At 32.5% G+C, this 26,446-nt stretch overlaps 1 protein-coding gene across 2 annotated transcripts in view; it reads left to right on the forward strand.

Annotated features, from left to right (window-relative positions):
* Positions 1-26,446, forward strand: part of GRID2 (glutamate ionotropic receptor delta type subunit 2) — a 1,244,993-nt gene that overhangs the window by 943,012 nt on the left and 275,535 nt on the right. For both annotated transcript variants that reach the window (XM_006910734.1, XM_006910735.1), the window contains one exon: positions 7,960-8,157. In XM_006910734.1, the coding sequence (XP_006910796.1) occupies positions 7,960-8,157 (198 nt within the window). The remainder of the gene's footprint in view (positions 1-7,959; positions 8,158-26,446) is intronic.

A 26,446-nucleotide genomic window follows, 5' to 3' on the forward strand; every position in this document is an offset into this window, starting at 1 on the left:
CTCACATGCTCTTTATTCTCATTATTTGCTTAGTTTTCCTCCACAGTACTTATTACCATCTGGTATAACATATATATTACTTATTTTATTGTCTATCACTCCCATTAGAATATAGGTCTAAAAAGACAGAGATATCTGTTTATCGTTTGCTTTGTTCACTATTGTATTCTTAGTATGTGCCTCGCATTGATAATTTTTGAATGACTATCTGAAGTTCTGCTATATTCCTGTAATATTATTTTAAATAGAAATGCCACTAGTCCTAAGTATTCTAAGTTTGATTTTATATGGCTTTGCACTATATTTTGATATTTAATTAGCTTCAGTTTATATTTATTGTATCCTGACAGAGAATGTCTTATTATAAGGTTTCACTGACATCCATTAACATTACTGTTCTTGACAATATTGTAAGAAGAATATGACTGTATCAACCAGAGATTTTGTAAACATCATCATCATTGAAATCAAATGTTCCCAACTTCTTCAGTTAAATATTTTGTAGACTTCTGACATTTGGTACAACCAATTACTCCTTATAGCTGCATATTACTATATTTTAAAATATGAACTTTTAATAATATTTATGGAGTAGAATTGACTCACATGTGGCTATACACTTGCAAGATTCACTTAGGTATTAAATTTAGCAAAATAATGAAGGCTTGGACCAAAAAAAAAAAAACGAACAAAAAGTATTATCCAGCACTCTTATTCATAAAGCAAACTGAGAGTTTGGTATTTCTAAGTTTCAATATGTAATCATGTAGTCTTAGCCTCCTAAAATGTGTTCTCAAATGCATGCTAGGAAAAACCAATAAATGAGAACTAATGTGCTTAGGACGGTTGTGACTGCCTGTTTTCTTTGGTAACCTTGTATTCCCAGTTACAGCATTCTACATTTCCTTCAGATTGTCATGAAAACAAAGTGAACACTTTTTGTTTTGTTTTGTTTTGCCGCTCTCCATTTAGCCTCTAAGTCACTAAAATGTGACTTTCATGATTTGCAAACAATGTATTAAATCAGATATTTTTTAAATGAATTACCTTGCATAGTAATAACAATAACTTTATGTTCAGTTTAAAGTGTTTTTTATTTAATTAATTGCTTACAAAATAAGAATCAGAAATAATAAGTAAGACATGGTTTTAGAAATTAGAATGACTTTTTATTTACTTCTGTCATTTATTATTTGAATCCCATTTTCTGATAAAAATATTTAAACAAACATTTTAAAAAATAAGCGTAGTGTACTGCCTTCTACTTTCTCCTCCATAAAATCCTTCTGCAAAAGCTCTTTTAAAAGTTTTCATTGCATAATTGCATATATCCCTGTGACTTATTTTTCTCTTTTCCATGCAACTCATGTATCCCTTTCCTTTACAACACCTAGATTTTTCATTTCTCCCAGATATTCCTCATGTTTGTTTTCCTATCCCAGTGTCTTGATATCTTTTTAGTAACAAATTCCATCTCTTTTGCCTTTTTTAACTTGTAGAAGTTTCTAATACTCATATATTATCTATAGAAAATAAAGAGGTTTGTTCAGAGAATGATGGTCATTAATTCTGCATATATCAAAGTAGAATGTGTCATCTCGAAACAAAACATAAGCTCACACTGTACATGAGAACAACTCTTATTTGCTTTAGTCAGGAACATGTTTTATAGGAAAAAAATTTTAAACAGCTCATTAAGAAATATTCTCATTCTCTGTTAATGTCCTTGTGTCGTATATGAGCAGAATTGTAAAGAATTTCTAGTTACTCATTCCTAGTTTTAGCTATCCTGGTGTTCTCTGAAGCCGTGAACATTAAAACCTTTTTAACAGCTCTCAGTAAAGCCCTGGCAGTAGAGCTCGTTGCTTGTACCTATCAAAAATTGTATGCTTGTTTTCAAGCTCTATCACTGGCAAACAATATTGCATAGTTATTAAAATATGGGAATCAACTACAAAATCTGCAAGTTGCAAACAGTGTTGTAAATCAACTAAGCAATTAGCATGCGATTTTTTAAATGACTGAATACAAATTCAAAATTACGAAGTTATTATCTAATAACCCAACAAGTGATGTGAATAAATCCTTGATAATATGAAAATTATCAACCACTGAAACACTCTTTTCTACAAGTGGGTCTATGGATCCTCAATCTAACGCATTTAGATTGATAAACTACAGGCATTCTGTGAAAGCTTCATTTATTCCAGTTGCTAAGGATTGTGCTTAAAGAATCTGTCATCCAAATGATCAGCAAATCAAAATCTGAAATTTGTTTTTACTTAATAGGCAGGCAGGTTATCACCAGATTAGACTCAGTTCTATTAATACTCTCTTTGAACTAATTGCTGGAAAATGAATTTTAAATGCAGCATTTTATTATTTCCTTTTCACCTTTCTGCCGCTATAATTGAAGACTCAAAACCGTCTATATACACTTTGAAAATATATGTTGAATAGGTACAGGCCGTAATTTCCTGCCATCTGCGCTGTTGCAAAGGACTTCTAGTCCTCATTTCTGTTCAATTTATTCTACACTCTGCTTTCAGGATTACTTTCTGATTATGCTATTTCCCTTCCATAAAGCTCTAGTTCCCTGTCAAATAAAACAGAAACCTTAATATGGCTTCAGTGCCTTCCATTTTTTGATCCCACTTAACATACTTTTTCTTTATTTTTGTTTATATTGCAATATAAAATCTCATACAAAAAAAGCTTAAACCATTAATCAACAAATAATAAAGTAACATCTAGGTAATCATTGCCCAGGAAAAAAAATATCATCATTACCACAGCAGCCATCTTTCTTTGTGCATGTTTCTGACCATACCCTCCCCCAGTATCCCAGAGCTAACCACCTTTATTTTCTTTATAGTGGCTCCACCTGGGTGTAAATTCTTAATCACATAGTTAATTACCTGTTTTCAAATGTTACAAAAATTAAATCAAACTTTTTCTTTGAATATTGCTTTCGTCACTCAACATTATTCTTTTAAAAGTCCATTCATATTATCATGTATAGTTCTAGTTTTTTCCCTGTAAGCAAACAGCTAAATATTAAGTGTTACATTGCATCAATATACTACAATATAGTTATACATTCCACATTGATGGACATTTGGATATTTAGATTATTTCCAGTATTAGGCTATTATAAACAATGTTTTTATAAACATTCTTGGGCATATATTTTGGTGCCCAAGATTCTCTTATATTGATAACCACAGTGATATTGCTAAGATATAACTATTCATGTCTTCATACTAGATAAATATTTATGCAACACTCCAAAACAGGCAAAATTAACTTGCACATAAATATTTTCAATCTATATTAGATATGTCAAAGTGTTTTCCAAAGTGCTTGTACCAATTTAAAAATCTAGTAAGAGTGAATGATACCTCTTATTTCTTCATATCCTTAATGATATTTGAGATTAGCAGACTAGTTCTCTTTCTGTTTCTCATCTCTTTACCCTTTCTTTTGGATTTTCTGTTTGTTTATTTGTTTGCATCTTGGGTATTAGCTCTGACATATAACAGGCCACTCATTCTTTCTCCAACTAGTTATAATCTGCCTATAAACATAGTCATTAGGTTAACTTTGATCATTCATTGTCTTTTCTAATTCTTAAATTTCTGTTTAGTTCTTTTTAAATTCTGCAATGACATTTCCTGTAGTTTCCAATTTTCTGCCATTAAAAAAATTACCCTTTAAACATAGTAAACAAAATGTTTGTAATATGCATATGAAAATTTTAGTATCTGAGTTCTCGAAAGATCTGTTTCTGTTGTATGTTATTTCTGTTGGTTCTATAGGAAATGTCATTTCTTTTTACATGATATCTTTTGCTTTGGAGGTTGTATTCAAATAATTATTTGAAGGAATAACGTAGTATCTAAAATGAAGATGCTTTCTTCCAAAGAGAATTGTGTGTGTGTGTGTGTGTGTGTTTTTCCTGTAAGGCATCTGGAGTCCCTGCTGGTCTCACACCAACTTAAATTGCATTAAAATTTGAGACAAATTATGTCATCCTAGATTTTAATTTATAAGTTGAGAAATTTGAGGTCCAAAGAGATAATGTTTAAGTAAAATGAATTATAATGACTTCCTCTTCTGTAACTTATTGTGTTACCTTAAGTTAAAACATTTGTCCCTATTTTTTTTTTATTGGTTAAAATAATATATAGCTCTAACCCCCAAAATGGTGTTATACTTTTTCTTTAAGACTCCATTGTATTGCTCTGGTGTCTTGTTTATTAAGTGGTTGAGTCAATGAGTGAATAAATTTTGGAAATAGGTATATAGGTAAAAGTGATTAAACCAAGCTCAGTATTCCATAGAAAAGGAACAAGTGTCTTTTCTATTATACATCCCAGAGCTTTAATCTAATTTCCATTATTTTGATACCTATTCAATATATTGATTGATTACCCTCACAAATGACAACTGGTCTGAGGTAGGATTTATGAATGGTGATCCGAATCTATAATAAAGCATAAAAACAAAGCATAAATACACTGATCTAGAAGAAAAGTCATAGGATATAATAAGGTTTCATTCATAGCATAAAATTTTAAAAGAATGTTCATCAATAAATCATTAACCCACTTTAAAAGAACTCTTAGTATAACCATTGCTATTCTGTACCTTTAATCAATTCTAGCTGATGTTGCTAAGTCCAGATTTTGACAACAGACCTTGAGAAGGTCTATTTGCCTAGGGATTTACTTGTAAATTGGAGTTTAAATCATTTCTAGAGGGAAATTTAGCATTTTAAAATCTAACATAATTTAGCATATTAAACAATTGTTCTAAAGGGATAAAAACAAAAAAGAATCACTAATATTTTATATCAAAACATAAATTGGAACATTATTTTACCACATAGATCATTTAGCTCTGCAATAGAGTTAGTTAATATTCTTAATTGTTTAAGTGTCACCTTAAAGATTGGTATTCAAGTTTCTTGTCATTAAATTGCTGCTAAACTTGAGAGATTTGTTGATTTTGAAAGCCATAGAGATTACATATAGAGGACAAATATGGTCCAAAATTATTGGTAGAGGAACTATTCAAATAAGATCTTTCATGAGTCATCTTTCCATTGGTTCATCAATGGATAGATGTTCAAATTCTAGAAAAGAATGAGATGTGTATAAGGAAATAAGTACATGTTTTCTATTGCCAGTTTTGACAACATGATGTAAACAATCAATGCTCAATAACTCTAGAATTTCCTGATTGTATTTACATGCTCTCTGCATATGATCTCTATCTATCTTGGAATTTCTTTATTCTGATAACCATGACTCTGCTTTAGAGTGTGCAATGCCTAGTCATTGGCTATGTCTATATTTTGTCCAAACAACCAAACGACCAGTAACAAATTCTGCCAATTATCTGGAAGTTTATTATGCACTTTAAAAATATATAAATATTTGGAGTCATCAAGATGTTCTGTATTTTATACTTAATATTAAAGGATTGATTAAATTTTTACTTTTCACTCACTTAATATCATTTAGATTAAATAATTTGATATTATTAGAAATTTTCATTCATTCTCAAAACCTCTCTATCGATCTATCAGTATTTATTAGCATCGATTACTACTAAAACAGGAAAATATATCAGCTTAACAATGACAAAAAAAGATGGAAAAATTTCTTGCATTCTAGAACCCTGGAGAGTTAGTCTATTATAGCATTTCAGGTGTCAAGGGCATAGACTTTTGTCTTGTTTCTATACTGTATATGGTCTAAGATAGTTACTAGAGCTCTAGCCATTGTGTCCATTCCAGTTAGAAAATAGAAAGGTTACAAAAACAGTTGACGCAAAGCACCCTGCTTACATCGAATTGGCCAGAATTAGTCACATGATCTCACCTTGCCTAAAAGGAAACTGTGGATTGTCTTTATCCTCAGTAGTGCTAATTTTTTAAATTGTAATTATTGAAGAAGAAGAGAACAGCTACTGGGAAACAAATAGCAGTTACTGCCTTTATATAACTATTCATTTACTGATTTATTTTACACAAAGAAAAGATGTAAACAGTTAAAGAAGACCAATCTTTTTTAAACAGAAAACATTGATAGTTTAGAAAACCAAGATTTAAAGAATATTACAAATATCACAATATCAACATAGTTGTAAATGAGCATCAAACTTATAACTGATCTTCTGTGTATTCAAAGTGAAAAGGGATAACTAAATAATTCATTACATTACTTTTATTATTTTTTTTAAAAGGCATTAGTAAAGCAAAATGAATCTATCTTGGCTGTGAACAATTCAAAAATTTATCTCATGGTCAGTTTTAGGGGAAAACTGAATGTTATGGTGGACAATATTCCCATAACAAATGCAGAGATTTTATAAGGCTTTTACTTACTGCTTGAGTAAAAGCCAAAAGCAACGTATTATTTTACAACTCAATGAAGGTTGCTTTAAGAGTCCCTGAAGAAAAATGATCCAAGAATAAAAAGTTTGGGTGTTCTGACTTAGACCCAGGATTTTAACTTGCCCAGGGGACTGTATAGACAATATACACTATGAATGGTTATATGTAAATATTACTGTTCTTGAAATACTTCTGAACAAGTTTAAGAAGTTCAGGAATAAGTTATCTAATTTTTTGTAGTCTGCCAGCATATTTCAAACCCTTGAGCTCTCAACAATGGATGTTCTAAAAAGCAAAGGGACCTATTTGTTAGTTATAACAGGACAATAATGCAAAAAGATAAAAGAGGTTGAAGCAGAAACCAATTTGCTGAATTTACTAAATTATTTAATTTACCCCCCAAAAAAGTGAATTTCTCACAGCAGTAGTAAAGAAGCTGTATTTTGCAGTGAAATGTGTTTGTACCTAAATTTCAAAATTACTCCCAGGAAATGTGATGTTACAAATTTTAGCTAAGTTATATATTCTTAGAATTTTTTGATCTTTTTAGAAAGTTTTGTGTAAATTATATCTGCTAAAATGTTATTTTGCATATATAGACAATAAATGCCTGAGGATAGATACAATAAATTTATGGTTTCTTTAATATGATTTTATTATTGATGAATCTTAGATTGGTCCTGAGATGGCAAGCAAAATGAATTATGGCCCCTAAAGTTTTGTAGTCACTTTTATCTAATTTTTGATGTGGTAGAACAGTCATGTGATGTATAACGACGTTTCAGTCAACAACGACCCACATATACAACAGTTGGTCCATAAAATTAAAATGTAGCTGAAAATTTTATATTGCCTACAAGTGACATCACAGCCTTCGAGAAAGTCCTAGCACAAGGCATTACACACAAGTTTGTGGTGATGCTGGTGTAAACAAACCTACTGAGCTGCCAGTAGTATAAAAGTAGAGCACATAAAATTATGTACAGTACATGATACTCTATAATGATAGTGATAATGATAATAAATAACTATAGTTTATATATTCACTATACTGTACTTTTTATCATTATTTTTGAGTCTATACTTTCTACTTATAAAAACGGTAAAACAATAAGCTGTGTTACATGGGCAGCAGCCTCATCTTGTTTTTACCAAATCTCTTGATGGCATCATTTCCTTTTGGTGCGTGATTTAATCTCATGTTGTTTTGTACAGTAACATATTAAACAGGCTTGTAGCCTAGAAGCTACACGTTTGTGTAAGTGCACTGCATGGTCTTCACACAATGAGGAAATCACCTAATGACGCATTTCACAGAATGTATGCCTGTCGTTAAGAGGTACATGACTGTAATTTAATGAGATGACAAGAACTTGGGTGACTTAACATTGTTCAATAATATGATGCATTAATAACGCATAAGTTATATTTCTAAGTTAATCCTCTCAAAGTGCAGAAGCAATTTTTAGACTGTAAGCAAAACTCTTTGAAGAATTAATCTTTGCTTTTAAGGAGCAATATAGATTGACATCAGGATTTCTCTTATTTTCCTGTAGGAAGAACCTTTTGTAATGGTCTCTGAAAATGTCTTGGGTAAGCCGAAGAAATACCAGGGCTTCTCCATTGATGTTTTAGATGCCTTATCTAACTACCTGGGTTTTAACTATGAAATTTATGTTGCACCGGATCACAAGTATGGAAGCCCACAAGAAGATGGGACATGGAATGGCTTGGTAGGAGAACTAGTCTTTAAGGTAAGCATTTATTTATTTATCACATATTGAAATGTTAACTATAACCCCCTGGAAGCTAATTTTACATGAAATAAGTGCAATACAAAGCATTAGGTGGTGGTATTGAATACAAAACTCTTAGTCCATATCATTTTATGAACTTTGTGGAAAGAAAAATTAATGTCAAACTAAAGCTCAATTTTAGAATATTTCCTATGATAAAAAAGTATCTAGAACAAGGACTTACCTTTGCCAAACTTACACTCTAAATATTTTGTCAGAGTATGGTACAAGATGAAGTTATGATGCAATGTATAAGACACAATTCATGTCATTGTTTTCTTTTAAAAATGTTGTTTGCAATAAATAAACACATAAATGAAATCTTCATCACTTAGGAACTAATCATTTGCTTTTAGGATATAAATAAGGCAAATATATTTGTACTTATGTTTTTCTCCTTGTTCTTTCAATCTTGAAAGAGGTGCTTAAACTTTTCTATTTCTTAATCTCTATTTATGTCAGGTTTCTTCATTTTTTGGAAGCTCTTTTATTTGGTGCATACACATTTTAAATTGCTATGTCTTCCTAATGAATTAATGAATAGTCAGGGTTAGGTCTATAATTTACTATTTGATTTATATGTGTCCCATTTTTTCCTCAGTTCCTTTTCTTGCCTTCCTTTGGGTTAATTGAATGTTTTTAGCATTTGATTTTATTTCATCTTTTGGCTTTTTAGCTGTGTTTCTTGGTAGTTTTATTTGTCTGTGGTTAGTCTAGAGATCATATTGTGCATTCTTATCACATTCTATCTAGATAAATATTATGCCATTTCACATTTAAAAAGTAATAAACTTATAGCAGTTTAATGCAGTTTATACCTACCTTATCCTTTATGCTATTGTGGTCATATATTTATATTTTATGAAATCCACAGTAAAAAGTCATAGTTTTTTATTTAATCAATGAGCTGTCTTTCAAACATACAAAATGAAAAAGTTTCTGGTATTTAACTATTTATCTACTATTTCTGGGACTCTTTATTCCTTTCTACAAATCTGAGCTCCTACCTGGTATCATTTACTTCAATCTGAAGGACTTCCTTTAGAATGTCATGAAGTGAAGTTCTACAAGTGGCATATACTCTCAACAACTTTTGTTTACCTAAAATGTCTTTGTGTATCTTTATTTTTGAATAATGTTAATAGTATATGTCATACTCTGAGTTGACAGGTTTTTTTCTGGATATTTTTTGTTTGCATTTTAAAATAGGGACATTGCTTGTTTTGATCAACATTTAACAAGAGCATAAGAGTCTCAGAAGATAGTCACTTACAATTAAATACACTTTTCTTTAAAAATTGTCTAAGGAGTTAATTATGGATAAAATTATTGTTAATTACATTAATTATTATTACAATTAAATATTTATTATTATTATTTTAATAATATCATTCCTAAAATCAAGTCTGGTGATTTTAAAGTGAGAGCAACTTTTTGTTTCAAAAATCAAAATATATTTATCATTCAAGAATTTTTCATTAAATAGTCAATTTTTGAAAATAGAAACAATTGACTTAAAACATTATATTAGTTTCATTATATGAGAAACAATTGACTTAAAACATTATATTATGTTATATATAACATACTGATTTGATATGTGCATATGTTGGAAAATGATCACTACAATAAGTCTACTTAATGTTCATCACCACACATAATTTTTTTGTTTATCACTATAAAGATGCCATTTTATTGTTTTTTTCCAAATATTGTTTCTGATAAGAAGTTGTCCATTCTTTATACCTTTGTTCTCTTTTTTAAAGTGTAGGGGTGGCCCTTTTTTTTATGATTCTCTTTTCATTTTTGATGTTTTGATGTTTAACTATAGTGTACCTTTCTTAGTAGTTTTCTTTGTATTCATCCTGCCAGGAGGGCACTGAGCTGCTCAGATACATTTCATAAAATCCAATAAATGTTGACAATTAATTCTACAGATATTTTTTCCACTCTGTACCTTTCTCCTCCCAACTTGAAGCTCAGAGAATATTCAAATTAGACCTCTTAATGTCTCTAAGTCACTGCAGTTACCATTTTCTAAAATAAATATCTTATTTATTTTATTAAAATATTTTTTTTACTCTCTGACCTTTAGATTAGATAATTTATCTTGATCTGCTTTCAGGTTTATTGATTCTTTCTTTGCCATCTCCAGTTTTTTGTTAAGTCCATTCAGTAACATTTTTATTATAGATAGCTTTTTTTCTGCTCTAGAATTTTAATTAAAAGTAATAATTTCCTTTGCTCTGTTAAGATTCCCCAACTTTATAGTCATTATGACCTACTTTTCTTATAAGTCCTTGATCATATTTATAATAGCTTCTTTAAAGTCCTTGTCTACTACAATTTTAACATCTCTTCTATCTCAGGATAAATTTATGACTGCTTTTTCTATTAACCATAGATCACATTTTCATAGTTCTTCATATTCGATTGGAACTGAACATTATGGTTGATCCATTGCTGAGACTTGAGATGATATCTCCGAAATTGTATACTTCAAAGAGGATTGAATTTTATTTCATCAGACTGAAATTACTGTTTTTCCTGAACTTGTGGAGGTTTAGTTTTACACATTGTTAAAACAGATCTTTTTTATTTTACCTTAGTTCCTAGGGTAAATCCCTTCGTGTTGGCAATCCCTTTATTCCTAAACATAGCCTTCTGGAGTTTCTGTGGAAAGGCTATGGTTCTCACTAAACCTTTCTGATTTAGAGGGTCTCAAAATTCAATCTCTATCTCCTCTGTCATAAACAGCAATTATAATCTTTTGCACAGCTTTTTTTAGCCTTATGGATGTTGCTTTCTGCTGATTTTTTTTTCTTTTTAGAGTCATCTTATGCATGTGCAGTTTAGTTGTCAGCCAAGACTTTAAGGGTAGTTTATACACAGATATGGGGGCTCATTTCTACATAGATCCTTCTTTCTGTGATTTCCCTTTTGATTTGTGGCCACCCTAGCTGCTTCAAACTCTAACCTCTAACATATTAATCTAATAAGATTCTGACTTTCTGTTTGAGCGCTAGCTACCCTTCATCACCTAAACTGAGGCGGGTCTTCATTGAATAAGCCATGTAAAATTGAATCTCATTCCACACAGTTACCATTATTCAAGGATTGAATACCCTACAGTTTTTGCAATCTCCAGATCGTTTAATATTTTGGGGGGGAGGGGTTATTTTTATGTTATTTTTTTATTTTTCAATTACAGTTAACATTCAGTATTTTATTTTAATTTCAGATATACATCATAGTGGCTAGATATTTATATAATACATAAAGTGATCCTCCGATTAGTCTACTACTCGCCTGGTAGTATATATAGATATGACAATACTGTTGACCGTATTCCCTATGCTGTATTTTATATTCCCGTGACTATTTGGTAACTACCAATTTGTACTTCTTCATTCTTTCACCTTTTTCACCCAGCTCCCAACCCCCACCCCCATCTGGCAATCATCAGTTCGTTCTCTGTATCTATGAGACTGTTTTTATTTGTTCTTTTATTTTGTTCCTTAGATTCCACATATAAGTGAGATCATATGATATCTGTCTTTCTCTGTCTGACTTATTTCACTTTGTGTAATACTTTTTAGGTCCATTCATGTTGTTACAAATGGTAAGATTTCAATTTTTTTATGGCTGAATAATATTCCATTGTGTGTGTGCGTGTGTGTGTGTGTGTGTGTGTGTGTGTGTCTGTGTGTCTGTGTGTCTGTGTGTTTATCCAGTTGTCATCGATGGGTACTTAGGTTGCTTCCATATCTTAGCTATTGTAAATACTGCTGCACTGAACATAAAGATGCATTTATCTTCTTGAGTTAGCGTTTTGGTTTCCTTCAGATACATACCTGAAAGTACAATTGCTCGATCATAAGGTAGTTCTATTTTTAATTTTTTGAGGAACCTCCAAACTATTTTCCATAGTTGCTGGACCAATATGTAATCTCACCAACAGTGCACCAGGGTTCCCTTTTCTCCAAATCCTCACCAACACTTGTAGATCTTTGATTTATTGATAATAGCCTTTCTGGCAGGCAATATCTCATGGTGGTTTTAATTTACGTTTTTCTGATGATTAGTTATGTTGAGCATCTTTTCATATGTCTATTGGCATCTGTTTGTCTTCTTTGGAGAAATGTCTATTTATAGACTTTTCAGTTAAAAAAAATTGATCCAGAATTTACAATTGTTATTCTTTACTGGGTTAATCTAATAAAAACTATTTCATTATTGCCAGGACTGGAATTATTTCTGAAATGATTAAATTATTCAGAATAATAAAGGATCTTACCAATTGTTTCCAAAAAATGGAGGATAGGAACAATTAAAAGGTTTTAAAATAGTGGTAAGGAAAACAACAAAGCTGTTTTTATATTCTATAACAATTTACTGTGTTTGATTTATTTCATGAACCAATTACATATGGAATTTTATTTGAAAATTAGTAATATCAGTATTTTTAACAAAAAGGGGAATGGTCAATCCTCATCTCTCTTATTAAAATAATGATAATTTATCTTATATTTCTTTATTATAAACCCATAAACCCAATGTTCTGCATTTATATTTCTGAGGGGTTCTCCCAGATCGAGACACAGATAAGCAATTATTGCAAAATAAGGGTAAAAAAAGGCATTATACAATTTATCCTACAGAAGTAGTGAGTAAAATCTTTAGGAGTTATTATGCTGACAAACTTCACTTGCTATATGCACATTATCAGTGGAAAGCATTAGAATTATTCTAATTTTGATACCGTTTTTAATTTTGTGTGTTTGCTCTAGTTAGATAAATTTTTGAGACTTGCTTCCTCACTTATGAAGTGAGGAGTAGAAGTATGTTAATGAAAAGATCACTTCCAACTATAATTTTGTTAACGGTTTAAGTATTTATTGCTTATAAACATTTTAACCCCAAAAGAGATTTCTCACTGGAGCTCTAAGTTTGGATGATTATTCTGCAGTGATTTCTAAGGTTGGCAATAAGGCTTCAGAGTTAGGTTGATCCTGTTAAAGGGCCCTCACATTAAAACTAAATGTCAGGGATTCAGTACATACATAATTTTCAGAGAGGAAAATACAGCCAGAGAGAGCAAATGATTACACACACACACACACACACACACACGCACACACACACACACACACAGAGTTTATTTAAAAACTAAAAATGTAGCAGTAACAATCTCTATTTCTTATCTGCCTCACTACTTTTATAACTTCCTGCAATTGATCAGTATTAACATGTTGGAAAGGAATGTGGTAGTATTAGAAAGAGAAAAAAAAGCTTGTGCATAATTTGAAGTGAAAAAAAAAAGGATATATTACATAACCACATAAACAGTAGTACGCTGTTCTTCATAAACAATCCATTCGATTGCTTTTCATTTGCATATAAAAACATGTATTTATTGTATGATAATTTAAAGTCCAGCAGGTTGTTTTACAAAGTAAAAATTCAGGCTTAAAGAAGCTAACTGACAAATGTATGATTTTTAGACAGAAAAACTATAAAGGTATTTATTGCAACTAGATTTTTATTTTATTCAAGAAGATACTTAGCCATTCTAACTAGGCTTTGAGAAATACTTATTAAGCACGGAGAGAAGGATAAGCCTACGTAAGAGTTTATTGGAGCAGGCAGAGAAATAAAAAGAAAATTGAGAGAATGTGGCGTCATGAAAGCCAAAGAAACATTTTAAGAAGAAAAGAGCAGACCACATTACAGAATGACTGCCAAGGTGTTGGGGTACATAACATTTTCCTTAACTATGCTGACTATTATCAATAGAAATAGAAATTCTAATTTCCAACAATTAAAAATGTCTCTTCAATTGTACAAATAATAATGCAGTGAAATATAAAGTAATTTAGGTAATCCAACAAGATTCATTATATTAAAACTTTTACCAGGCTTATTTACCCCTGTAAAGCAAAAAACACTATTGAAATGGTTTAATAATGTTATGACAGCACTCCAGAAAAATGAACTTATTATTATTACATATTTTTATTAGAGTAGATATTTTTTATGAATCTAAGTATATTTTAAATAACAGTAAATATTGCCATTGAATACCTCTATCCATAACAATAAGACTTCTATAATTAACAAGGTTAATTGTCTATCTTCCTAAGGAGAAACCCAAACTAAAAGAATGTTTCTCAGAGTCTGTCGTGGCGATTATGGACAGACCATCATCTTAAAAAGAGTCCAAGAGGAAACATGGAAAATTTCTGAGTTCATATGATTATTCCACAGTGATTTCTAAGTGTGGCTATAGGGCTGCAGATTTCAGTTGATCTCATGTTAAAGGGCCTTCACGTTAAAATTGAATGGGGTTCAGTACATACATAATTTTCAGAGAGGAAAATACAGCCAGAGAGTTGTGTATGTGTGTTAAATAGTCTCTATATGTATATATATGTGTATATATATGTGTATATATATATATATATACACATATATATACACATATATATACATATAGAGACTATTTAAAAACTAAAAATGTATTAAAGTCTCCTCAATTTCTTATCTACTGTACTATTTTTATAACTTTTTGCAATTAATATGCTCTTAAAATTTATGAGAACACAGATCTGGCCAAAAGATGTTTCAATGTGAAATAGATAAATGAGAGATATGTTCTGCTCAGTACAGGAGCAATTGTTAAGGATGAGTTAATGTGACTGATAAATTATTTTTTCCTGGTTCAAAAGGGAAGGGTAGAAATGAGAATACCACAGAGAACTTTATAGTGGAAATAAAAAGTATATCAGGTTTAGGATAAAAGTACTAAAAATTGAAAAAAACAAAGAAAGAAAATGATGAGTTAGACGTCTGGATGTAGTATTATTTAGTTCCTTCTTTGGATAGCAATCTTTAAAGTCAGCAGTTTTCAAAATGGGGTAGTTATACCTTAGGTGTATTAAAAGACTTTTCAAGGGTCAAATCAATACAGGTAGCTTGATAGGAAATAAATTTCTATATTCTCAGTTCTTGTAAGTAATCTTTTCCAAAAATGATCTGCCTGAAAACATGACCCTGGTGTTTCTTATTTTCCTCATCTCTTATGCAATCAACCTTCTTTTACTTTATAAAATAAGGGCATCTCTTTTGTTCATGCAAAACCTTTTTATGACATGTAGCTCTGGGTGCAAATATTCTCTGAAACACTAAACTAAGGTACAATGGAAACTCTGATATTACTACAATTCTTTTATAAGTCATATGGTTTCATGTAAAAAATATAAAAGTAAAAGAAAGAATCTAATTTATTTGTCAAATGCTAGATCATTAAAACGATTTTTTTTATGATAGATCACAGTGATTTTCTATGTGTAGCATGGAAAAATTACAATGAACTGAGTGACTTTGCTAAAATAAACAAATGTTTGTTTTTAGTTTGAATAAGGTAGCTGTTAGCCTCAAGATTAGATTAGATGTGTATACTTTTTCATTTTATAGAAATCTTGTTCATATAAATGAATAGATGAAAATGGATTTTTTTTTAATTGCCTGCATTGGGTAACACAGATTTCCTCATTTATATATTTGACATGAAGTTCAGCAAGTAGTAATCACCTCTGTAATTGACAGGAAGCAAAGGATGTCTACTGACAGACACAAGAGCTGACGCACAGGCAGAAAAGTGAGAGATAGCATGGAAAGAAGACCAAGATTTGGGAGGTCTTTGTAGCAGTACGAGCAAGAAGTGATGAGACTGTGTCCTAAGTACCAGTTGCATGAATAGGGTGAAAAATACAGAATTAAAGACATAAAATAGGTAGGATTACCAGAATGTATTGACTAAGGTGAAGGGAAGGGAAGAATCAAGGATAATTCATAGGTTCATAGTATGAATAAATAAGAGGATGGTATATAACTAATTGAGAAAAAGATTGCTAAAAAAGATTTAGAGAAGGAGGAGTGAAGTTAGTTTAGAGTGAGGTGAGTTGGATGTGTCTGTGGGATATTCACAGATATATGGGACTCTGAAGCTCACTGAACAGGCCCAGTAAGAGGCGTATAATTGAGAGATATCAGCCTAGGAGTGGTAGTTGATAGCATCAAAGTACATGAGATTTCCAAAAGGAAAATATACAGTAAGAAGATTACTAGGCCTATTTTAAGATGAGGCCCTAAGAAAGACACCATTTAAGAACTAACAGAAGAGTTTATGAAGAAAAAAACAATTGCGGATAACTAAGTCAGAGAAACATGACCAAACAAACCATGGAAGAAGAGGTCAGTTAGGCTAAGTTATAAAAAATAAGCTGTGACTAGCAATGTTTCTAAATATCTAAGTCGTAAGGACTGTCAAATGTCCACAAGGTTGGCTATTTAGAAGTTGTGGATGACTTAAGCCAAACTGTTTTGGTAGCATGGTGGGGAAAGAAGCCAGATAGTAAAAGATTACGGAAAAACTTGGAAGTGAATAGGTGAAAGTAACATTCTTTAACATAACATGCATATATTTCTCTTTCAGAAAGTTTGGATGGGAGGAGGAAAGAGAAAGACAATAGTTGCAAGGGTCATTAGTTTTGTTGGAGTTTTTGTTATTTTGTTTGTTTTTTGATTAAGAGAAACATAATTATAATCTAAGAAAGGAAAATAAAGGAGAATTTAATATAAGAAAAGGAAGTTAATATGTGAGGGATAAAGATCCCAGAGAAGATAGAATAAAACCTTAGATTGAGAATTGATTTTGATGGGGTAAAGATGTTTCTTTGATACTTAAAAAAAAAATTGCAAAAATATGTCTGGTAATCCTTAAATCTATAGGCAAGAGGTTGGGAAGTTGAGGAAAATCATATCTCATTGCTTCAAATTTCTTAATAAAAATAGGAGATGAAATCTGTTGACAGTAATGGGGACAAGTATTATACAATAGTCTGCAGGCACTTGGGAGACATATATTGAGGGAAGTGATAGTGACTGCTAAATCAAAATATACAAAAGGTTGGATCATTGGTGCTGAGGACTGAGCTGAAATTTATGGAAGACTGCCACTTTTCATTTCTACTAGTCTACACAATAGTGTCACCTTCTCAGCTGAGAATAAATGCCCAGTGTAAAGTCAGAAAAGATTAAAACATCCATGTCAATGTTGAGATATGGTGAATAAATTTGGCAAGGAAATTAAGTGAGGTAAAAGAAAAGCTAAAATGTTCAAGGAAACTTTGTCGTGACTAGGGAGATAGATCCAGTTAAAATTTTGGAAAAATTAGTCACAATGTCAGTATGAGGTTGAAAAACAGGTGATGTATAAATGAAGATATGAAAGATCTAGTAGGATTGAAAGAAGTAACCAGAGACTGAAATGTAGAAGTTGACCCTGTGGGTCATAACAGAATATTAGAGGAGACAAAAGGAATTGGAGTTTAATATGGCCCAAAATGCAGCAAGAGAAGGAGAGATGAATAGGTGAAGCACAAGGGAGTTTTAGAGTCATGAAACTATTATGTATGGTTACTATAATGATGGATACATGACATTATGCATTTGTTAAAATCTATAGAAAGAATAAACTCTAATGTAAACTATACACTTTAGTTAATAATAATGTATCGATAGTGGTTCATCAGTTGTAACAAATGTACCAAAAGAATGCAAGATGTTAATAACAAGGAAAACTGTCCTGGGGTGGGAGGTGGAATGTAGGGTGGCACGCCAGGGGCGGGGAAGGTTATATGGGAATTTCTTGTACTTTATGCTTAAGTTTTCTGTAAACTTGAGCCTAAAACTGCTAAAAAATAAAGTCTATTTTTTTAAAGGCTGAACCTAAGTGTTTTAACCGCTTTGAGTTGCAGTGTCCACATTCATGGAATTAAGTTGTTTTGAAGATTAACTGAAAAAATGATTTCAGGAGTTGCAGGAAAGGCAAATAGGCCTCTTCTTGTCTGCTGACTTATAGACTGGTAAAATCTTCTCAGGTTCTATGTTAAAAAAAAAAAGTGAGTTCAACATATATTTTGAAGGCAGATCAACAGAATTTGCTGACAGATTAGATGAAGAAGAGCAAAGGAAAAGAGCAAAGCCAATGACATCTCACTCAAGGCATTATAGCTTATATTTTCAGCCACAGAAGCAGAAAAAGGCTTCCTTTTTACCCCTGGCTCCACTCACTACCTTACTTGTAGCCATGGTTATCTCTTGCTTGCTTTACCACTATAGATTTCCAATTAGTCTCTCTCTTTCCATTCCTGACTGCCTTCAGTATATTTTTAATAGCAACAGAATGATCCAGTCACTTTTTTGCTGAAAGCCATTTGATATCCTTTCTATCTGACTCAGTAAAAACCATCCTTAAAGTTATCTACATACCCTGCCCTACTAATTCCCTTTGTGACCTCGTCTATCTCTCCTTTACTCAGGGTTCTCCAAGCCCACAGTCTTCCTCGCTCTTCACACTTGCTGAACTTGGCTTTTTGTACTTCCTGGACCATCTTCCTACAATGCTCTTCTCCCACATATCTCTCCCTCCTCCTCATTTTTCTCCCAGTCTCTGCTGAAAAAGTTATTAAAGAGCCTTCCATGGCCACCCTATTTGAACAACTTCTACCCTCTGCTCTACTTATCCGCTTATCCTGTTTTATTGTTTTTTCTAACATAAAGCACCATCTTGCTATGTACCTACTTGTTCAACTATCTTCTCCTGCTAAAATGTAAGCCTAATTGGGGCAAAGATTTTATAAATTTGATTTACCACTGAAACCTCGGTATTTAGAAAATATTTTAACACCAGAATGAATAGCAATCAAATGATTTTTAAGACGCATATTAGATAACACTCCTCTAATCAAAATCTTTCAATGGTGTCTTATTGTTCTTTAATAAAATCAATCAACCTACCATAGTCTGCTTAGTTTAGACTTATCTAAAAGAAGTTTCCATCTTTATTACAAGGCTAATCTTTGGGTTTTTGCTCCTATCATTTTAAGTTTTTAGACCATTGATTATATAGCTTTCTATATTCACTCAGTCCCACTTTGCTACAATTGAATTGAGAATGAGACTATTTACTAGCATAGATAAAAGTAAGGAGGGAAATGTCTGGGTGCAGAGTGGGGAGTATGGAATAAAAATTAATATTTTGGAAATGAATAATAATAGTAACTAAAATTTTTAAATAGCCAAGTGCTATTCCAAAGCTTTATGGGTACTGACTCCTTAAATCCTCATAACAATTCTATAAAATAGATACACTTATTATTCCCATTATATAGATAAGAAAACCTAAGCACAGAAGTTTCAGTAACTTGTTTAAGGTCACATAGTTAATAAGTAGAAGAACCAGGATATGAGCTTAAGTTATTTGACGTCAGACCCCATCTGTGGATATAACTCCTTGGAGCTATCCAAACAGATAATAAAATAAGTAATTTGATACATGAGTCTGGAGTTCAGGTAAGGAAACTATGATGAAGAGATATATCTGAAAATAATCATCATACAGTGAAATTTAAATTGCCCTCTCTTTTTTTTAATTCTTTTTCTCTTATATCTCAATCTCTTTCACATTCTTGCTTCCTCCTCACTGTTTAAAACAGGCCCAAGTATTCTCTATCTTAAAAATAATCTTCCCATACTTTCTAAGTGTTTGGTTGCAAATGACAATCCAATTGAAGTGAAAAGATAATTTAGTGGATCACGACTACCCTAGGATGAGGTCCAGGCTCATTTCTTCAGGCCTTCATATTACTCTCTTCATCTCAGCCCTGCTTTTCATGGTGTCATCCCAGTTCTTAGGTAGGCTCTCCTTTTGTGTCAGCAAAGTGACTTTCAGCAAGACCAGACGTAGATTTCATCTTCATATCTATTTTGATAGAAACAGATTCTCTTTTACCAATGATTCCAACAAAGAGCCTCAGTTTTATGCACAGTTTTAGTACTGAGATAGCCAGGAGGAGCAGTGCTGTCGATGCAAAGCCTGCACCAGGTACCCGCCTTGAACACTGAGGATGGGAGTAGCTCGATGTAAAGTACTTGAAGTAAGCTTAAGGGAAATGCTGATTCCCCAAGAAAATCAGGATGCTGTTATCAGAAGATGGGGAGAATGGATATCAGACAGGCAAGAGAAAAGATACGTTTCAGAGGCTCAAAAATAATGGTATAAATTACATGGACACTAAAAAATAAATAGTTACATGTACACAAAAATTTAAATCATCAGCAAATCAAAAACTCTAATAATTAAATTACAAAACTAGGCCGGAAAATATTTGCAAAAGTATGATGAATTATTAGCATCACTGCTTCGTGGCTTCATGAAGAGGTCATAAAATCCATAATGAATTACTAAGATCCCAGTAGATAAATATATAAAAGATATGAACTTAGAGTCTCAAAAGAGGAAAGTGATAGAGAATATAAATGTAAAAGGAAATCTATTATAGTGAAGTAAGGCAATTAATAAGGCAAAAAAATAAAGTATGTATATGAAATATGAATGGTTAGTGATTTTATAAGGAGAGAGCTACAACTCTGTGTTATATAGCTTGGAACTATTGTATATGCAGTGTTTTATAATAAAGCTTGAACATCACTAGAATTAGAGGCACATATTTCAGTCAGCAATATATTTGACAGCACTGGCAATTAACACAGGGACCAAAGGAAATTAAAAAACATAGTTTGAAACTGATCAAATAATAATTATTAGCACTTATATAGAGCTTACCATTGCTAATACAATTCTATATACTCTGCATTTATTAGCTCTCAGTACTCACAACAGCTTTATGAGGAAAGGACTACTATTATCTCAATATTGCAGAAGATGAAACAGAGAGAGGTAATGGAACTTGCCCATGATCACTTAAAGTTGTGGAGAATTCATGATTCAACCCAGGCAGTTTGGATCCAGAGTCCAAGTGCTAGTTAATCTTGCAAGTTTACAGAAGGGAGCAGAGTTACAGTGTTAAGTTTGGTTTGAAAATCACTTTAAAAAACCAGGTCACATGATTACGAGGAAACTATTACTCAAACAGTTCAGCCAAGGTTTTTAAGACCTGTTCATTCAAAGAAGGTTACAATGGAGTTCAGATGGGTATGAGTAGAAAACAAAAATAAGATTACCTAGAGAAGGATTTGGGGAATGCCTAAAATATTTGCATCTCTAAACTTCTCAAAAAAAAAAATCTCAATTCTTTCTTAAAAACCTGTCTCTTCTCTCCTTTTTTAAGAAAAATTAAAATACCTAAGAAAGGCATGCATTATTTTTTACAGTCTGTGTCTCACTTCCCGTTTACATTTCATCACACTCCATGTAGATCACATTTAGCTTCAGTCTGCCTTGGCTGTCCCTACTTCATCCTCCTAAGTTTTCAACCCCAACTAAACTTATGCTTTGTTCCATAAGGCTTTAAAACTATTTCTATCTCCAGGTAATTTTGTCTCCCTAGTATACCTATTGTACTTTTCAAACTGGTCTTTTGGAACATGAGATAGATATACAAGTATAGGTATAAGTATAGGCATAGATATAGATCTATAGATATAGATTATATAGATATAGATACAGATAGATATAGATAGATGATGATATAGATATAGATAGGTATAGATATAGGTACAGATATAGATAGAGATAGAAATAGATATAGATAGGTATAGATATATACCTTTCCTTTGCATGGTCTCTCTTTTGGAAACCAGAAGGCCGAGGTTGTGTTTACTTTGTATGCCAAGCAGAAAGCCCTATCACCACATGTTTTTGAATGCATGCAACATTCTGGGCACTGTGCCCAGCATCATAAATTCAAAGAAATGGAAGACATTGTTCTTGCTTCAAAGATCTCATAGTGTACAGGGAAGACAAATGTGTAAATAAATAATTAAAACACAGTGCTATAAATGCCATAGGGTAATATACGGGGTGCCATGGCAACCCAGGGGCGGAGTGGCAGCCTCTGCCTGAAGAGTTTAAAAGATTTCACAAAAAGGGAGAAATGTGAGCTATGTCTTGAAGATGAGTAGGAGTGTGAGAGGCAACAATAGTGATAATTATAAAAGCATGTTTGCTATGCTAAAGGATTTAGACTTTATCCTTTAGGCAGTGAAAATTATAAAAGATTTTTACATAAGAAAAATGGGATTTAATTTTTATTTAAGAAAGATAGCTGAGGATAGGCCAAGCAAGGATGCACTGGAGTGAAGAAGGTAAAAGACAAATGGCCTTTTCAACAGTCTAGAGAGTATTAAAGGAGTGTCTAAACCTAAACAACAGCAATAGGAGATGAACAAAAAGAATGATTTTGAGACAACAATATTCTAAGATATAATTACTAGAATTTGACAACTTGGAGGAGAAGAGAAAGGAGGTGTTGAGACTCAGTGAGAAATTTAGCAGAGGAAAATGAGCAGATGGACACTCAATGACAAAAATAGGGAATAAAGATAGGGAGCAGATTGGAAAAGGGCGACAGAGATAGAGTTTGGCTGTAGACATTTTGATTTTGTGGTAACTGAAGAACATCCTAATGGAACTATCTAGAAACAATTAGTAAATGTGCATCTGGAACCTATGTTAATGCTGTTCACGGCTAGAAAATAAAGTTTAAGAAATATAGGTATTCTTCTCACCTCCATTATAAAAACTGAATGGGGAATGTTGGATTACATGAACATCATGCCCGGAATAGTTTTTTAAGGCCCTAAATTATTGCACTTGAGCCTGAATAGGAGGACTGGCGTTGTTACTTTTGTTACTAGGAGAGACAAAAAAGCTACAGGGAAAAGAGAGCTCACTTTGGAAGAAGGATTTGGACCGGGACTTGAGAATGTGGTGAGTTGCCCCTTTTCCCATCCGCGCTGGAAAGGGAGATGCCAAGGGCAGTTGGCGAGGCATCAGGCATAAAGATAGGCTCATGGAATTGGGCCTGTCTGTGTCACCATAAGTTTCAAGAAGCATAGTATTTATCACTATTCTCATCTCCTCTTCCTAAGAAGTCAAATTTGGGATGATTCCTTTGGTATCCTTTGGTAGAGGCAGAGATAATTAGCTAGGACAAAGGCCAGAAGCTTATTCTTGATCAAGCCACCACTGGGATGAAGAGAAGGCTGGGTATGAGGAGCAGTGCTTATGGATGAAGAGAGTCCTCAGTGGGGTGCCTGAAGACTACCAACTGTGTCCCAGAATTAAAAAAAAAAAAAAAATCCTTACATATTTCGCTATATTTTTCCATTATTGCAAACCAGCTCTGAAAACATCAATAGCCATCAATAAAATTTCACTCACTAAAGAACTCCTCCCCACACATGCACTGCCCAGTGATAAATGCTCACAAACCTTGTGAAATGAAAAGGTAGCTTTGCAAAAGGGAGTCAGGATAAAAATGCGTGAAGAGCAAAAAAGCCTTTATAGACACTTTAAATTGGACAGTGACTAAGATTTTAATTCTTAAATTAGACTAAACAAGTATTAATGGACTGATTGAGTTTCCCAGAGTATGTCAGCTATAGTCAGGCAGGAAGTTCAAAAAGTACATGTGGTCATAAGAATGCATGTTTGTATGTCTGAATGGTGAGTATTCAAAAATAATCCACTGGATATAAATATAGGATGGAGCTGGAAAATAGATGTGGGAGACAGCACAATCTGTGTTGGTGGAAGTAGAAGAGAAAAAAAAAATGATGAAAAATATTTGTTGTTGATAAGGAAAGATTTTAACACTGATGAAGGAGAAGGATAAAAAGACATCTGTGAAAGGAAATAAATTATGTATGTGTAAATTGCTTCGTGAATGGTAGTAGGAGCAATTTTCTAAATTTGCAGCTGATATTTAATTGGCAGACATTGCAAACAGTGGGAGCAATTCAATCAGATAAAAGACTTGAATCATTAAGTACTTGGTCTAATAGATAGCAAGCACAGGTAAGTGGTGAATAATAAGTCTTGAATCAAAGCTAAAGAACAGAGAGTATTTGCCAAAGAGAATGATGCTGTCCAAGAATCGTTCTTAGGTTTAAAGAAAACTTATAGAAAAGGACAAATAAAGTCAGTAAAACATGTGTAGAATTAAAAAGATGTGGTGGATTATAGGATATAAATTAACCGACTATGGCATCAGTCAAAGCCAAGGTGATATAAAGACTTGTGCTATGATGAGAAAATCTCATAACTTGAGGATATATAAATCTTAAAATCCACTGTTGGCTATTGAAATGCCATCTATTACCTAAATTTTCATCTATCTCTGGTCATGGTTTGGGGGTAAAATTAATGAGTAAGATAACCTCCAGGCATAAGAAAAAGTGCAGATTTGGGTGAGGATATTCTAAGCAACTTTTAAAGAGCATTTCGATCATAAAATTCTATATAAATCTATGGACATAATCTTAGGGCATTGTGTTTAGATTGATTGTTCATTTTTATTTAGCATACTCATTTCATAAAATAATAGTCTGTTGGTCTGGATACTGTAAACAGAAATATGCCACAAGTGAAAGAATATATTAAACATTTATTGTGGTTTTGGAAGACAATTGATGTAATAGAGAACACACCCTGTATTTTTGCAGTGTTGAGGAGTACTTTAACCACTAAATACAAAATATTGAAGAGAAATAGCAACTTTATTACAGTATCAAAACATATTTGGATTCTTTAAACATTCACTAACATTTAGCAGTGAATGCACCAAGTGAATTTGCATATTAAAGACTGATATCAGAATGAATATTTTGAAGTAGAGCCCTACCTTAAAAGCTAATCAGGGGTTTACTCTTGGCTGCCATTTGAATCCTTCAGATTTCAATTGTTTTAAGTATTAATGATTCACAGCTTTTTTTTTTTTTTGTAATTTGATGATGTTATAGTGACAAGCTTTAAAATAAGTAAAGATTTCCCTCATTAAACGATAAACAAACAACTAAGCACCCAACAGGACTCAGCTGTATCAGGGGAGGGGGGTGACCATAGAGGCTCCCAATACGTGTGTGAGGACATCCAAATGTATCTCTTACTCAGTTTATATTTCACTTAGTACTGCACAGAATCATTAAAACAGCCACTATACTTTCCCTTCTCATAGAGGCAAACTGTTTCTGAAGCTAGTTCTCTCTCATTTACAGAAAACTTACATTTCCCCCCTGTGGATCTTTAAAAACATCTATAATAGCAATCTTAAGTGAATTCTAGAATGATTGAAATTTTTACTGTAATGGAAATAAAAATTCACTCAATTTCAGTTATTATCCTTGGTTTGCATTTTATTGAAATGTGGATTTTCAGTTTGGATATTTCAGGCAGAGGTTGCATTTATGTACTTTGTGCACAAGCAGCCTTAAGATGACTTTTCAGAAAGTTGAAAAAGTCTGTAATGACTAAAAAACTCTTTCTGATGGTCCTTTTTTTATTTTAATAAGGTAACATTCTCTCTTGGGAATTGCAGAAATTGTGTTATTTTCAAATCCCTTTTAATGCTGCAGGATAATGGCTGAACTACTACAATTTATAAATAACTTTTAGCTTGCTTCTCACTCAGCATTCAGTAGGCATTTATTGGGGCTTAATGTGTAGCTAGCACTGTGGGGACTACATAAAATTTAGAACACAGAGTTTTTGTTCTCTAAGAGCTAGATAGCTAGATGAGCGGTAGAGAGGGGTGGGGAGGAGGGGAGGGGGGAGAGAGAGAGAGAGAGAGAGAGAGAGAGAGAGACAGAGACAGAGACAGAGACAGAGACAGAGACAGAGACAGTCTTTCAGTCCCAAAGATTTAATTATCTATAAGTAGACCACTTTTTAATTTGCTTCTTCAGCCCAGTCTTCCCCACATGAGCCTGAGACTTATATTTCTTGGTACTACTTGGCATTTCCTCTTAGATGCCTAATAGGTATTTCAAACATAACATGTTCAAAGTGGAATTCTTATTTCAACACTACCCCACAACCTACTCTACCCGCAACCTTCCCTGTCAGTGTGGGGCTCCTCTAATCTTCAAGTTGCTCAGTCCAAAACCTCTGAATTATCCTTGACTCTTTTTTTCTCTGTTATACTTCATACACTATGCATCAACAACTTAATCTGCCTATAAAACTGGAATATATCCTAAATATGATCACTTCTCCTCACTGTACCACTACCCACTAATGCAAGCCACCATTTTTTGTTTGTTTGTTTCAGACTATTTCCATAGCCTCTTAACTATTCACCATGCTACTGCCTTTCCCCTCTATAATCTATTTTATAGAGCAGCCAAAGTGATTATTTAAAAATGTAGGTCAGATCATACC

This window comes from Pteropus alecto, unplaced genomic scaffold (genome assembly GCF_000325575.1).
Source record: "Pteropus alecto unplaced genomic scaffold, ASM32557v1 scaffold63, whole genome shotgun sequence".
In the NCBI taxonomy this organism is placed as follows: Eukaryota; Metazoa; Chordata; class Mammalia; order Chiroptera; family Pteropodidae; genus Pteropus; species Pteropus alecto.